The sequence below is a fragment of the Triturus cristatus genome, chromosome 1_2 (genome assembly GCF_964204655.1).
Source record: "Triturus cristatus chromosome 1_2, aTriCri1.1, whole genome shotgun sequence".
NCBI lineage: Eukaryota > Metazoa > Chordata > Amphibia > Caudata > Salamandridae > Triturus > Triturus cristatus.
This window is the reverse complement of record NC_140580.1, coordinates 96,776,848-96,793,466: the sequence shown is the minus strand read 5'-3', so window position 1 is coordinate 96,793,466 and position 16,619 is coordinate 96,776,848. Positions and strand designations below refer to the sequence as shown.

Below are 16,619 nucleotides of genomic sequence, written 5' to 3'. Positions count from 1 at the left end.
CGCAAACTGCTGCGCTTTGTTAAGAAAAGGCACGCAGCAAGCCCAACAGCACCATGTGTGCTTTCACAATCACTAATGTTTGTTAATGATTATGAAAGTACACGTTGTGCTTTTGGGCTTGCTGGATGACTTTTCTTAAGACAGCGCAGGGGGGGCAGATTGTCTTCTTTCCTTCAAGTATTCATGTTAATCGCAGCGCCCATCATGCTTCGACACGGCGCTGTGATTAACATGAATACTTGCCTCTCGTGGTGTGTGCGCGCTTCAAAGAGAACACTGCGCTCCCGGATTCACATAGGTGCGCGCGCGCACAGTCGCGCAGCTTAAATGGAGCAGTGAACCTAGCACATCATTGCATATCAAAAAGGTCAGTTTCTGTACGAATCTACAAATCTCTGCTGGGAATGCTTTCCTCTTGCATCCCCCCATACCAAATTGCCAGTTATGCATAAGGTCACTACAGGAGGAATTGGACAGCCAGTGGATGCAGTCCACCGGCTCTTTCGACAATGTCATTCGGATTGCTCCTAAGATGATGCAAGCTTTGCAGTGGTGGACACACATCCAAAATATCTCCACAATGTGTCATTACAACAGATGCCTCCCTCAAGGGGTGGGGAGCCCATCTTCTAGACTTGACGGTCAGAGGCAAATGGAACACCCACCAAACAACTCTGCATATCAACCTTTTAGAGCTCAAGGTAATCTAACTCGCTCTAAAATCCTTCCTCTCCAAGACTGCAGTAACGTCTGTTCTGATTCGGACCGACAACACTACATGTATGCACTACTTGAACAAACAAGACGGGCAAGGTCAGCCACACTGTCCTTGCAAGCTCAACAAATATGGACCTGGGCAATTCAACACAATATAACTCTCACAGCAGAATATGTTCCAGGCATATCCAATGTACATGCAGACTCTTTAAGTAGAACCAGCTCGACATGCCACCAGTGGGAGCTTCATCAACCAACTCTAGACCACCACTTTAATCTCGAGGGCAAGCCAAGGTTTGATCTCTTTCCCACCATCAAGAACCGCAGTAAATGCCAGTACCTTGCCATTTGGCGACACCAAGTCGGATAGTGGGGGAATGCATTTTTGATCGAATGGTCAAAGATTTTTGCCTGCGCATTGCCTCTGATATTCTTTATCCCAGGGGTACTCAGAAAGATGAAAAAAGAGCCCTCTCGGATCCTTCTCATAGCACCCAGGTGGCCCGCCAGTTTTGGTTTACAGAACTCCTCCAGAGCCAGGTCCATAATCCCAACCCAACATATCTTCGATTGATGTCCTTTTCCTGAGTACCATGAGTTTGCCGATCTAGCCATTTCATCTGATTTCCAAGAGGCTCTTGCCAATGCCAGAGCACAGTCCAAAACCAAGACCTACAAACCCAAGTGGAAACAGTTTTGTATCTGGTATTCCAGCTCACAGATACACCCTGTTCATTCTTCACCAGAGCAGATACTTCCGAACCTTCTTCACCTGGCAAAATCTGGCCTCTCTCACTCTTCCATCAAGGTGTATCTCGCAGCAATATCCAGATTTAGATGAACCAGTCATTCATTGTCTCTCTGCTCCTCAAGAATCATAAAACAGTTTCTTAAGGGATTGTTTTCGATGTTTCCGCCAGTGAGGCTACCGCTTCCACCTTGGCATCTCAACATTGTGTTATCACAGTTATTGAGAGATCCATTTGAGCCCATTCACAAGGCAGAGCTAAAATACATCTCTTGGAAGACTGCTCTTCTTCTAGCGCTTACATAGACCACCAAACGAGTAAGTGCCATCCAAGCATTCACTTTTAAACCGCCTTTCCTTCAATTTAGTTTAGTTCAATTAGTGCGCAATTCTTCGGACTAACCCAAGGTTTTTCATTCCTAAGGTTCCCTTTTACCTTCAATTTAAAGAACCTGTCATTCTAAAGAAGTCCTCAAACACCGACTGAAAGGTCCTTATGTTCTCTAGATGTCAAAAAATGTCTAAAATTCTACACACAAGACTGTTGGCGTCCGCAGAGCAGACCAGCTCTTCATTGCATATGGGAATCTCAGGAGAGAAGTTCTGTTTCAAAACAGACTATAGCAAGATGGATTGCTTCAGCCATACAATCTTGCCATCAGCAAGCAGGGAAACGATTATCTACTACAGCTAAAGCTCACTGTACCAGAGCGATCTCTACATCGACAGCTCTCTTTGCTGGTGTGCCCATACAACAGATTTTCAGAGCAGCGACCTGGTCCAACAGGCACACTTTTACTCAGCATTATTCCCTGGAATTCTGATGCAGCTGTAGGACAAGCAGTTCTGCGTCACTTATTCCAATAATGTGAGCCTCTTTTTGATAACCACCTTCCAATATGCTTGATAATAATGTGTATGCATTTATTGGTGTAATTTTGCTTTGCTATCCAATGCTAACCATGCCGATTCAACCATGTAAATCTATGATAGATCCAATACTGGCGAAGAAAATAAGTTACTTATCTGTAACTGTGGTTCTCCGGTATTGGTATCTTTCATAGATTCACATGCGGCCCACTCTCATCCTCGTACAGACCCTCCTGAAGCTTGGTTCTCTTTTGGGATATATCATTCTCGCTTGTGCTAGAAAATCTGAGAGCCTGGAACCTCTGTGTTGAGGGTTCTAAAGGGTGCTGTCGCCTGATTGACATGCTTGTTTGGTGATGGCTGTTACACTTGCTGATGATGGACAACCTTAACAGCAGATTTGTCTTATGTGAATTAAAGAGGTGTGAGATCTAATTTGTTGCTGACTGTTGTGTATATAGATTAGTCTTAATTGTGTGCCATAACTGTTATATATGTAAGTACATAACTATATAATGCCACGGCGAGCAACGGGTGAGCTCTTCTTAATTTACCTGCATATTGAAAGGAGTTTGCTGGTTGAGTTGTTTGCCGTTTGCGGGTTGTAGCCTGAGGATTGCGCTTGAGGGTGTGATTGTTTTCTGGGCTCTGTTGCTGTGAAGTGGGTAATACTGTTATCTAGGAAATAGCCATGTTTTCAACTGTCTTCGGATGGTTACATACTCCTCGATGCTTCTAAAGCTGGCTGGTAGTGGGCTCCAGAGCATGGCATCTTGTACCGGAGAAGCAGTGCCTCCTACAAATGATGCTTATTGTTCAGGTTGGGTTGTATTGCTTGAATTTAGCTTGTAGGTATAGTGGTAATTTTCCTTGTAAAGCTCTGTGGACAATGCAGAGTGTCTAAAACATTCCCCTTTTGCCTATAGGTAGCCAGCGGAGCGATTGCAGGACTGGAGCCATGCGCTCTTTTGGGTGAAGGCAGAGAGGAAGCCTTGTGATTGCATTTTTTTTTTTTTGTAGAACATTTTTATTAACATTTTGCATAGCATCACAAAATCTTATGTTACATCAATAGATTATGGTGTACATCATAGATACAATATCGTAGGTATAGTAGTCTCGGAGCATACAGACAGCAACATCTTGTCTCTGCGTGCACTGAGACGGGAGACCAGTTACAACCCTATAATAGTGTCATAATTCAAGGTGCGATCATTCACTGTTATCTGACTCAGATGTCTCTTGTGGGAGGGGTTCGCATATATTTCCACGATAGGTGTTCCAATTTCCCCACACCCTTGTCCATTTTTTGGGGCATCCTCGGTGAACATAGACTGCTTTCTCTGCCACCATAGCTGGGTCCATATCTCTGCACCATTGCCCTAGGGTAGGGTTGAGCCTGGACCCCCAACGTTGCGCAATATTCAGTTTTGCCATTGTCATGCCCATTGTTACCCAGTCTTGGGCTGTGTTGTTTAAGTCTGTGGGTTCCCAGATATTAAGAAGACAGCGTTTTGGTTCGGGAAGAATCGCAACTTCCGTAACTTGTGAGAGTGTGCGCATCACCGCTCTCCAATATCTCGCTATCTCTGGACAAAGCCAGAGAGTATGGTAAAATGTACCTGGCTCTCCACACTGTCTGAGACAAAGTGGCGTGTCTGCCCGGTGTATTGTATGTAGTAGAGTCCAAGTGTAATATGTACGGTGCAGAATTTTTAATTGCACCAATCTAAGCCTTGATGGTATCACTGCCTCCCTAGGGGACGCCAGTGCCTCCCTCCAGTCTGCCTCATCTATTTCCCCGGTATCTATTTCCCATCGTGTCTTCAATGATGCCAGGGGGTCCGGACGGTTATTAACAATTTTCCGGTAAGTTTGTGGAATTGCCTTTTTGTGAAGGTGATCTGTTAGTAGCCGGTCTTCTAAGGGCGAGGATTCCTCCAGTAGTGTTCCCGGCAGGATCAAAGACTGGAGGGCGTGTCTAATCTGCATGTACCGGAATATTTCTGTCTGTGCTAAGCCGTAGTTGGCCTGTAGATGAGCAAAGGTAACAACCTTTCCCCCCTCTTCCACAGGTCACCGACTTTTGATATTCCTATCAGGTCCCATTTGGTAAAGCCTTTGGTATTGCGCAGTGTACCCGGCCTCTTTGTGTCCCATAGTGGCATGGCTTGTGTAATAACTCCCTCCCATCCCAGTGCTTTCTGTACCGTGAGCCAGACTTGCACCGTGTGCGCTGTTGGACCTGTGAGGTATACCGTCTCTTTCTGTTGTATAGTGCTCCCATAATCCCCGCATCCTCCAGTAGGTGCCTATCCATTCAGTACGCTGGGTCTTCCTGGGGTATATGGAGCCACTGATTAATAGCAACCAACTGTGATGCCCAATAGTATATTTTTATGTCAGGAAGTGTGATGCCGCCATCATACCAGCTTCTCGTTAATTTGTTCATAGCTATTCAGGGAGTTTTCCCATCCCAGAGCAGTGTCGTCAATTCCGCATTAATCACTGTGATGTATGTTGCAGGGATCGGGAATGGTGTGTTTTGCAGCACATAAAGGAATCTAAGAAGTGCAACCATTTTGAAAAGGGCTGCCCTTCCCAACAGTGTTTGTGGCAGTGTACGCCAGTGCTTGACGTCGCCCTTAAATCTTATCAAAGGCTGCATCAGGTTTTGAGCAGTGAAGTGCGTGTGGTCATATGTTATAAATATCCCAAGATATGTAAAGCCCTCCACAGCCACCTGAAGGGTGCATCCGTGGGGGAGCCATGTAGGATATAGAGACGCGACTTCGCCCAGTTTATCGTATATCCTGAGACTTTACCATAGGCCGTGCATATATCTAAGAGGCAGTTGATGGAACGCGCCGGGGACGTTAAGTATAACAGTATGTCATCCGCATACAAGGAGATCCTGTCTGCCCATCCCGGTGCCCACCGCAGTCTGCGTATCACTGGGTCTTGCCTTATCCAGGCCGCCAGGGGCTCGAGCACTATAGCGAACAGAAGTGGTGATAAAGGGCAACCTTGTCTTGTCCCCCTTCCTAATGGAAAGTCAGCCGATATATGGCCGTTAACCACCACTTGAGCCAGCGGCTGATTATATAATAATTGGATCCAGGCACAGAATTTGGGTCCGAACCCCAGGTGGCGGAGGACTGCAAAAAAAAAAAGGCCATTCCACCAAATCGAACGCCATTCGCGCGTCCAATGATGGTATAACTGCGTCCTCTGCCATGGTGGATCTGCGTTCTATAACACTGTGTAGCCTCCTCAGATTGAGTGCAGTATTGCGGTTGGGCATTAATACGGACTGGTCTGGATGAATCACAGTGGAGAGGTGTGGTTGCAGTCTGGTAGCCAGTGTCTTAGGTAAAATGTTGGCTTCTGCATTTATCAAGGATATTGGTCTGTAGGACATACATTCCTGTGGCGGTTTGCCAGGCTTCTGTATCGCTACTATGGTAGCCAGGCGCTGATCTCTAGGGAGGATCCCCTTCTCTAAACTATCCTTGTACATGGCTAGTAGATGTGGGACCAGTTGAGGCACCGCATGCTTGTAGAGTTCCACCGGTATACCATTGGGCCCCACCGCCTTCTCCGTGTGGAGTGCCCCTATCGCTTGTGTGAGTTCCTTCGGTGTTATATCTGCTTACAGAGCTGCTACTGCATCCGGACTTAGCGTGGGCATGTGTATGTCTTGGAGGAATTCCCTTGAAGTAGTGGCGGTTGGTGTGTATACTGTTTTGTAATGCGCCGCCAGCGCCTCAGTTATGCGTTGGGGAGCAGCTGTCATCTGTCCATCACCTAATCGAATCTGTGCCACCCATCTACTCACACTCTACTTCTTTTCTAACCAGGCCAGAAGCCTACCCGCTTTGTCGCCAAGTTCATATATGGTGTGCTGCGTTTTCGTGAGTTTATTATTAGCCTCCTCCCGTGTGTAGACATTATATGCTTGTTGTGCAAGGGTGATTGCATTTTAGATGAGTTGTTTTTTGCGTATAATGAATGCAGGTGCACCAAGGTATAGGCTGTTTGTATGGTGAAGCTCAGCGTTTACGAGTATGAGGATGGCTTGCAGTTTATTTTGGTGTGCAAGGTCTGGGAAGATGCGATGCAGTGTTTTCATTGTATAGAAGGCACTCTTTGTGACGTTGTTAGCCTGCAGTATCAAGGATAGATCTGAATCCATGGTTACTCCTAGGTTTCTAACTTATCTTGATGTTGTTGGATGGGCTTGGAGTGCCTTAGGCTGTATCATATTTTTTTCAAACGTTGTTTCTTGGATCAAGTCCCTCAGACACAATTGGTGCACCATAAGGCTGTAAAAAGTACATCCAGGCTCCCAACTTGCTAGAGTAAAGAACCTGTAAAGGAAACACACACACACACACACACGTCCAGTCCTGGGTTACTGAAGATAGTTTACTTCTTCAGTTCAAGCACTTCTACAGGTTAAGATGAATTCCTGTTCTGGAAAAAGCTGTTGTATAGGATTCTGCTATCTACATCATCATTTTGTCTCTTTATGATGTCATTTGTGCAGTAAGGATTGCAATCATATTATTGCTAGATCGACTAAAGGGAGGTTTGTTACTTCAAAGCCATGAAAGGGGACTTGTGATTGTTTTTTCTTAAATCCACATGTAAATGTTTTAAAAAAGAGATTTACCAACTTTGTGTGCTTTGTTTGTCTTAAAGCTGAGGTTTCAGTGATTTGAATGTGTTGCATAGAATGATATATGTAATGTTTGCCACAAGGCTCTTCTGAAATCTTTTTCAGTCCTATGGTCATTCGTAGGTCATTACTAGGAGTCTTGGAACTGAGTGCTCAAAGAGTGAGCGAATTAACAATATGATCTTGTATTCCCATACTGTAAGTTCTTTAATACATTTAAAAGTGCCAGGGTTTCTAACACAAAATTAAACATTCATGTTAAAAAGGGGCATCTTGGTGTCATCCCTTTTCTTACCTGGAAAACTGTGATCATACCTTGTGTTACACTATCACACAAGTTTCAGAGTCCTATAATAAGTTTACCTGTATGGTGAAGTTTTCTGAAAACTAATAAGCTTATAATGTTTACAACATAAATCCTTTCTCATTTTCTTTCGGAATAGCTGCTATTGGTTTCCCTGTATTCACTGTGGGGTTCTGCATATTTTTGTGTAATTGAAGTTAATACTGAACGAACATAATTGCAATAATATTTTGTTAAACATTAATAGATGCAAATGTGATTCTTATAGAGACTTATAACCGTAGATTCCTCACCTTAAAATATTTCCAAGGCGTCAGAGTGAATCCAGAATGTTTTTTGCAGGCCAGTACGTGTCATCAATAGGCTCTGCATCGTAAGTGATGTGTTCGCTACCTATGTAGGTTCCACCCCGGTGTGCTGATATCAGTTCCTCTCTTTCCATACCAACAGGACGGATCCAGAAAGCTACCGCAGTCACTTTTTGACCATCTTTTTCGACTGTTTTTGAGAAACTTGCTCCCAGTGGCTAGGGACATGTCCACTAAGAAACCCACAGGTTTTAAGCCTCGCAGGGAATATCAAAGACAGGTGTCTGTTTCTGATCCCAACTTGGTTTGTCCTTGGTATCTGGGGTCGGGCCTGGACTTCAGAGCCCATGCCAACTGTTGGTTGATGCGCATGAAGGTAATCTGGGTGAGAGCCATGAAGCTCTTGGCGGCATGGCACAAGAAAGCACTGCATCATTCTGGGTCCTGTTTCGAAGTGAGCTATAATGTCCAGTCGTGGAGTCAGTCTTGCGATCGTTCATCTTCGAAGTCCAAGTCGTCATCGTCAACAAACTCGGGTAAGTCAAAGAAGCACAAGAAGAAGTCCAGACGGACTTGACCTTCTCCCCTTGGATCTCGTGCTTCTAGGCCCCATACCCCCACACTCCAGCAGAGCTGGAGGCTGGATCCACTCCATACATCCTTGACTTCCCCGGAGCCGGAGTGACCCCTGCCCAACATAAGTAGTTTCATGTGGCCATGCATTCCATTGTTGGGCACCTGGCTCCCTCTGCTCCGACATGCCTTCGGGCCCCACAGACAAGAAAGGTGCCCCAGCTGCGGTACCACCGGTGTGCCTGCTCCCAATGCCAACTGGGCCCCTTGGATCCAGACCGACTCCAATCACAAAGCCTACACCAGAACTTGTCCTCCCAATATTGTTGATGCCACCCAACAATGCAGACCTCATTGTCCTGTTTGACTGTGAGATGGCACCAGTAGACACCAGCGCCATCCGGACCATGCCAGACATCTGACTCGGACAAGCTGCCCCAGGCCTTTGACTTGCCTAGTGCAGAATTGGACTTTGGGAGGGGTGATGATGACGCCTACCAATTTCATTACCCCTCCGATGAGATGACAACTTGTGCGAGGAGCTGGGAGATGCTAGTGGCTGGACACCTCTCCGGATGCTGACCTGATCTCGTCTCCGGGATCTGCCACGGAGGAAGGTGTGTCCTTTTCTTTGGTGATGAGGAGGGTGGCAGTGGTCCTTGACCTGCAGCTTCCCTTTGTCCAGGTTAAGATCAATGTCTTAGCTGAGGTACTTTAGAGGCCCTGCTTCCCTTCAACATAGCCCTCATAGACACTGTCCTGGGGACTTGGGCAAAGCCCTGCACAGATATTCTTGTGCACAAGACGATTGCCCGTCGCCACCACACTGCTCCCGGGGGCCCAACTTTACTCACCCAACGCCCAAGAGCCTTGGGGAGCAGGTCTCAACTGCCATACAGGGAATCCAAGAGGCTGGACACCTTTGGAAAGAGCCACTTCTCTTCTACCATCCTAGCATTGCAGTCAGTAAACCCTGCATACATCTTGCTCCCCTACTCCCACAACATGTGGGACACGATCGCACCAGTGCTGCCCATGGTTTCGGAGGAGGCCAGAGCCATACAGAACCTAGCCATTATCGATGGAAGGGACAGAGCAAAGTTCTCTCCCTGCTGTGGGTTGAACACCACTGATTTGCTCACCAGGGATGTCTCCTCCACGGTGGCACTATATTGCCACAACTAGCTCCGATCAGCTGGCTTCTCTGGGTTGTCCAGTCGGCTCTGATAGACTTGCCCTTCGACGGCTCTCGCCTGTTCAGTGATAAGGCCAATTCAGCACTTACGTGCTTTAAGGAGAGTCGGGGTACCACCAGATTTTTAAATTCTTCCCTGTAAATCCAGCCATACCCCAAGGTCAACAGGCTTCCCAGCCCTTTCCTGCCTTTGGACGCAGCTCCCACAGAAGATGTGGGAACCAAAGCCAGCATGCTGTCCAATCCCCGCCCCTCCAGCACCTATATAGGCATTGCATACTTCACATCCAATGCAAACTACTGGTGCACAGGGGTACTGCTTAAGGTTTTCTAGCTCCAGTCTGATACCTGGGTAATATTCTAAGGTGAGGATTCTATGGTTAGATAATCTGTACCAGAAAAGTCGTTTCCGAAGGTAAGTAACATGATCTTTTAGAATACACTGGATGTAACAGAACATGTTTGTTAAGGTTGTACCTCTTCCCCTGAAATATTCTTGAGATGGATCTGATTCACTTGAAGACCTGTTGGAACTGCAGTGCTGACTAAGGCATGGACTCTGGTAGCAGTAACATGTGTTGGTGGGGAAATTGTAGGTAACCCTAAGTCTCTTATTAGACAGTTAGTTGAGATAATGTATGTGAGGGCTTTTTACATTTGGCAAGCCTAGTGTAAGCAGTATATACATTTGTAAAAAAGAGATAGCCTGAATAAGATTTGGCATTGATATTTATGGTTCTTCTGATGCACTTAAAAAGGTAGGTGGGTTACCTTTTTGATCTTCTGTCTCTTCCTAGGGGTTCTTTCACATAATTGTGCTACTATTGTTCTTATTCAGTCTAACTGAGGATGTCCCATATGTGAAAACCAGGAGTGTGTAACTACTGAATCACATTGTGTATACTTTCAAAGAATATTTATGAATGCTGAAAAAACTATACTAAAGAAGAATTTGACTCGGGCAATGTTGTTACTAAACTAGTGTATGTTGGGCTATTGCTTTGATTTCAGACACCCTACAGTGTATTGCAGAAATGCTCAAGATCACCAAGCAAGCCCTTGAGTTAGACGTGTCCATCGTAGAGAAGAAATTAGAAAGGTGAGTTCAGTTCTTTAGGTCTCACCTATAGTTGTTAAAAGACCTATTGGGTGTAGCACCAGTACATACAATGTGATTTTCGTTATCAGCCATCCATGGGAGTGCATGTGTATTTTTCTCTCTCCCATGTGCTGTTTTGCTCTTCACATTGCACCATCTGTGTTTTCCCCCAAACCCTGGCTTGTCCATTGTTTCCTCTTCCCATCAGTCATTTTATTGTATGAATCCCTTCCCCATCGTTCCTCTGTTGCTACCCCTGCCCTAACAGGTTTTATTCCCAAAAAATTAAAAGGACCCGGCAGCTTCTTTGCTATCAGTGCCCTCCTTTAACTAACTGCGTTTTTGCACATTTTTTATGTTCTTCTTAATTTACTACTACTTCAAGATTGGCGTCTGGAATCTTGGAATAGTAAATTAAAAAATTGTTCACCTTGTCATGACGTAAGCATGCACATGCATGTGTAATCACATTGGCACCATGTTTTGGCTTTATTTTGCTCCGGCTAAGCAAAAAAGTGCAGCTAACGTCTTTCAAAAGCGCAACCTATTGACTTTGTTACAAACAAGTTGTAAGGACGTGTGCACCTTATTCATCTTTTTCGTTTTGGTATTTGATTCAAACAGATTACTACTTTTTTTTTAGGTTCTTGTGTGGATTAAACTTTCAAGGCCTCCGTTTAGTTGTGTCCATTTACTTCTTGTTGTCTTAATAACCACTGAATAATAACTTTTCGTACCAGACATACCAATTGTTTATTATGGCTCCCATAGCAGACATTGCAGATCTCTCACATCTTTGCTACCTTTACTCACAATTCTCATTTTCATGAGCTCTCATTTCCATGCTTCTTCATAGTGTCCAGTCCTCCACATTTCTTTTCAGCGCTCTAAGAGTTGCTCCAAAGTTTGTGGACATCCAAGTAGGGATTACATTTGTCGTGCTTTTTGCGACTTAGCAAGACATCAGCGGACTAATTTAGGGCAGGCTGACATACTCCCCTGACCTATAAAAGAGGGGTCATGTGAGTGAGGGGCAAATGGAGCATCTGCCCATTTTGGCAGATTTCCTAGTATTCCTGACTATTAAATGACCACCTAAATGTTTTCTAATGGCAGTATTTTTACAACCTTTAATTTATAGGTCGTTGGAAAGGTTCTATTCCAGACCTGCTGTTCTTCCAGACAAGGAGAGCAAACAAACATTATTTTCCAAAGATGGAATGTGCTCTGGTTTTGAGGAGTGCCACACACACACACTATTTAATCAGTCAATCATAATTACGTTTGATGGGACTTTTGGTCAAATACCAAAAAAACTAAAGAAAAGCAGGAAGCATTTGACATCCTTCTGGAGTGCTGTATCCACTCATACACCGAAATGTGGCTGGTTAGCTGGCTTGGGTATTAAAATACTTTTCAGTGAGGTGCTAAAGGCACTTCCACAATGACAAATATCCTTGCAGGGAGCTGTCCAACACATTTACTGGGGGAGCTCTTTAAAAAAACATTAAAAATGTTGTATTCTTCCTTGAACTTCAATGCCAACACGTGTTTAATCCTAAAGTGCGACTGATGCTTTCTGTAGCATGATTGAAATCCAGGTCAAAGAAGAATGGTATAGAGCAGTACTGGAATCTGGTAAAGACTGCTTGTACATTAGAAAATGCCTTCTGTGTATAGTGTAAGTCTCAGTTTGTTTTCTCATGGAAATTTAACCATGAAGTGCTTTGTGTTTGGAATAATATGTGCACTCATAACTGGATTGTCATCTGTTAGCCTGCCATGACATTTTGTTACCGTACATGTTAGCATTGAATTGTGACTTGATGTTGGATGCTGTTCCTTTAGGGTAGACCAAAGATATAACTTCCACCTACTCCTTTTTGTAAGGGGTGTTGGACACTCTCCTACCTTTTTGAAATGTTTCTGATTCCTTACGTTAAGACTTAATTATTTGAAATATCTGCATGGGCAACCCCTCCCTTGCCAACTTCCTTCCTGTGTGCCGACTCCATGTTTCCATAATCTGTGCACTTGTTTAATGCTTTTTTCTTGAACCTGGACAGCACAAAATGCCTCCTCCATGTGCAAAGCACATAGAAAATGTATAGCTTGTGTCATGTTTGTAACACATATAGCTTAGCAGAATGAGTGGCCACCGCTTTGGGGGTTGGTACTTTTGATTAATTTGTGCCCCTAACTCCTCTTCGGGTTTATTACTATGTACGTGTTGTAAAGCTCTCTTAGGCACCCATAGAATTGTTTGATTGATTCCTCTTGTTCTTGGTGGGTCTGTCTCAGTCTCAGGATGAAGAGATCATATTCGGTGTTTACTTAAGCAGTCAAAGATACATTGAGCGCTTTTGCTGATGCATCAAAGTACTCATCTGCACCTGTATTTAAACGCTTTAGGAACATTTTGTGCAACTGAATTACCTAGATAGTGCCATAGAAAGGATGGCTTGAATGCAAATTCTGTCTGCTTGGTGCTTGGTGTCATGGTGGCAAGCAGTTCTGCAGATGTATCATCTATAGTTGCACTTGAGTTCACAGGACATAGGTGAAATATGTAGCCAGAATGGGTCTTGTGAGGATCTTTCTGTTGCTGCGCCTGCAAAATGTGTCATGACAAGGAGCCATCAGCCAACTGTAATAGGATACACACTGGGTCACAAGCTGTGCCGAAAAGATAATTTGCACACACCAGGCTCCTGAGTGTGAAAGTTCTCCATGTAACACAGAGCACCCGGGATGGTGCTGTGGGTGAGTACATGATAGTTGACTGGCAGACAAGTCTTGACATCTGATTGTGGCCACAACTGGATGGATGCTGATGAGGAAAAGGGACAAAGGTATAATGACATCACCTTGCCAATTTTTGTTTTACACTGTTTGATTCAGGCAGGAAGGTGTTATTTGAACATGGCTTTTGCAGATTTGTACTCTTAAAAATAAACAGATTTTTAGAAGGTCCTGTACATTTGTGATTTGTGTTCTGAAGGGTCAGATTTAATTGTCAAGCCTCTGGGTCTATGTTAGCTTGGCCCAAAAGCATAGTTATGTGTTTTTTATCTGATGTAAGTGGTTAATAACAATGCATGATGAGAACAAGAATCTTGGCATTATCCATCAAAGAGAATAGAAAACATTTAATAATTTACATAGAAAATCAGAGCTGTCATTTGTGTAGGTTTAATTTTTAATGGTTATCCTGAGAGGAATGTTTTAGAAGTAACATGTATGTACTTTTTTTTCTCAGAAAGAGCAGCAAGCCCCACGAAGACATCTTGGGTATTAAATCCAAGAATACAGCAGGGCTTGGACTGAACACCACAGGACTGACCCAGGGCAAGAACTTCTTGATCAGCAAGATTTCATCCCTAAATCAGAAAGTCAAACAGACCAAATCTAACGTTAATATCAGCAACCTCCGGAAGTTTGGCAACTTTCCCAAACCAGAGGTTAAATCCTTCCTTCGACCAAATCTGAAGGTCAGCCTTTGGAAATCTGACAGTAGCTTGGAGAGTACTACTCTGGACAGCAAAGGCCGAGTTGGATCTGATCTGGACCTCTCTTCAGACAGCGACTCATTCTATTCTGATGAGTTTTTGCCAAATTCCAAATCCGATGATGAACACCAGCTGGCAGATTCCTTGGAAGATATTGGGCAGGTCGACTATGTGCTTCCCAGTTGTGGGATCATTGCAGCTGTCCCACGACTGGGGAGCCGGTCACAATCCATGAGCAGTACTGAAATGAACATACCTACAGAGATACATGTGACGGAATTTGAAGGCAATGCAGCAAACACTGAGGGTGATGAACATTGTTCCAACCAAAATAGTCCCATACCCCATGAAGTACTGATTGACTTTGATACTCCTATTGATGCCTACTGCCACAAGTTTGTACAAGATGCACAAACGAAAACAACGAACCATTCAAAGGATGAACCTGCGTCCCATAAGGCACTGGAAGAACCCCTCCATAATAATACAGCTTCATGTAATAAAACCCAAACTAAACAAGAAGCAGTAGTAGAGCACCTCCCAAGACCTTCACAGTTGCCTGTCCAGATCTCTGAATCAGGCTTTCAACTTTTTCCCTCGGAACAGCCTAAATCTGTTTCATCTACAGAGAAGAGCCCTCAAGTCGCCACAACAGAAACTGGGCCAACGACAGAGCCTTTCTCTTCTGACACCAACAATGGCAGGGATGTCTCTCCCTTTGCAAAGATACGGAGCTCCATGGTTCAGGTGGCTAACATCACCCAGGCTGGCTTGACCCAAGGAATTAACTTTGCAGTAGCTAAGGTGCAGAAGAGCCCAGAACCAGAAAGTGTCAATAAGGCTCCCCAGAATGAACTCAAAGAAAAGCTCACGCAATGCCAGACACGAATCATTCAAATCTAGGAAGTGGTGAACTGATGAACTTGAATCTTCTCCATCTTACATGTCAGAGGAGTACAGAGGAGTGTTTGACACGAAAAGCTTGTCATAACATGTACTGCCTTCCAGTGGCTTGGGATCACTATTATTAATTATTATGTTTACATATATCGTTTTTGCAGCAGACTGAGTCCTAAGGAGAGTTTTAAAGATGGGACAATGGGAAACATGTATAGTATAACACTGGATGTAAAAAAGAAATCCTTGTACAGGTTACATTTGCACTGGTACGTTGCAAGCCAAAACTTGGGGTTTTGAGACCAACTTCCAGTTCTCTGAGATGAGGCCGAGGAAGGTGTGGTGTTACATTACTAAAGAATAGATGATTAGTTACAGTCTTGCCCAAGCAAAACATTTTACTGTCAAGTGCTCTATTTATTTATAGACTTTTTTTTACTAACCTAGCTCCTTAAGAATTTGTGAATATCCACATTTTAGACACATTCCTCTTAAACGAGTTATTGTGAAAATGGATACTTGTTCTGTTTTTTCACACTGTACAAATTGTTTCTTTAAAGTGTTGAGGCTGTGTGCAGAGAACATATGATAGAAGCCTTAAGAGTTATAGGGAAAATAAACAAAAGTAGAAAAAATTACGTTTTTAGATTTATTTTGTTACAAAATGGTGAACAACTGTCAAAAGAGGGCCTTCCTGCAATAGTATTAAACATCCTTAAGCAGGCCTCCCATCCATAATACCAGAAACAACATCCATTCTGAAACACGCTAAAAACGTTATTTCAATCGTGAAATAAAACAATTTATAATACTTTTACAATCCAACATGAATTTAAAATAACAGTGTATGTACTGAATGCATCAAAAAATAAAGCTACTGGTATTGCAACTTTCTTTGATTCTAAAAACAATGTTCAGTTGCCCTATGCACCGAATAAATTCCCACATCTCCTATAACAGGTTTTTGTGCTTTCAGTGCTAAGGAGCATAAAAGCACTACAGGACCTAAATCATGTGGAAGACATCATTCAAATTCGCAGTGACTAATACCTAGATAATAATGATTATGAAAAGCACTAAGACTGATCAGTAGCAATTGATGACATATTCCTGCATTAAGATCATATAATAAATTGTCTGAGACTCCTGTTGCTGGTTTTTCCTCACTGAAGAAAGTTAAGGTCTTTTTTAGTAACCGTAAATTGCTCCTCTGTGACTTCTCTACTGGCAATTGCCTCATTGTGTATCTGGTCACATGCACCAGGACACCTATGATTATGTCTTCACAATCAAACTTCACCACAAATGTCTCGATACAAGTACAAGGTATGCTTTCTAAACTATAATTTCGAATAGATGATATAACAAGTATTATGAGATTTCATACACCCTCGACTGAAGTGGTGCAATGAAATATAAGAGGTAGCTGTGAGACCACTAAGAGTCTAGGGCCACTTATAGGATCCATCCGTGGATGGTAGCTACCATCATAGAACAAGCATTTACAATGCAATAGGTCTCGCATTTACGCGAGTTTGAGCTATTCACATTGCAAATAACAATGCCTTTTATTTGTGTTTTCGTTTTTCAAACATAAATAAAAGGCATTGTCATTTACAATGCCAATAGCTTAAACTCGCGTAAATGCGAGACCTATTACATTGCAAATGCTTGTTAACCCCTGTTGACCCCCGCAAACCTCATCAGCATGTGCCCAT

The 16,619-nt window shown here is 43.7% G+C and overlaps 1 protein-coding gene across 2 annotated transcripts in view; it reads left to right on the top strand.

Annotated features, from left to right (window-relative positions):
* The window catches only part of INPP5F (inositol polyphosphate-5-phosphatase F), a 943,021-nt gene extending 926,973 nt beyond the window's left edge, over window positions 1-16,048 (top strand). For both annotated transcript variants that reach the window (XM_085602832.1, XM_085602840.1), the window contains exons 20-21: window positions 10,408-10,495; window positions 13,755-16,048. In XM_085602832.1, coding sequence (XP_085458958.1) covers window positions 10,408-10,495; window positions 13,755-14,907 — 1,241 coding nt within the window. In that variant the 3' untranslated portion in view covers window positions 14,908-16,048. The remainder of the gene's footprint in view (window positions 1-10,407; window positions 10,496-13,754) is intronic.
* Window positions 16,049-16,619: the final 571 nt, after the last annotated feature.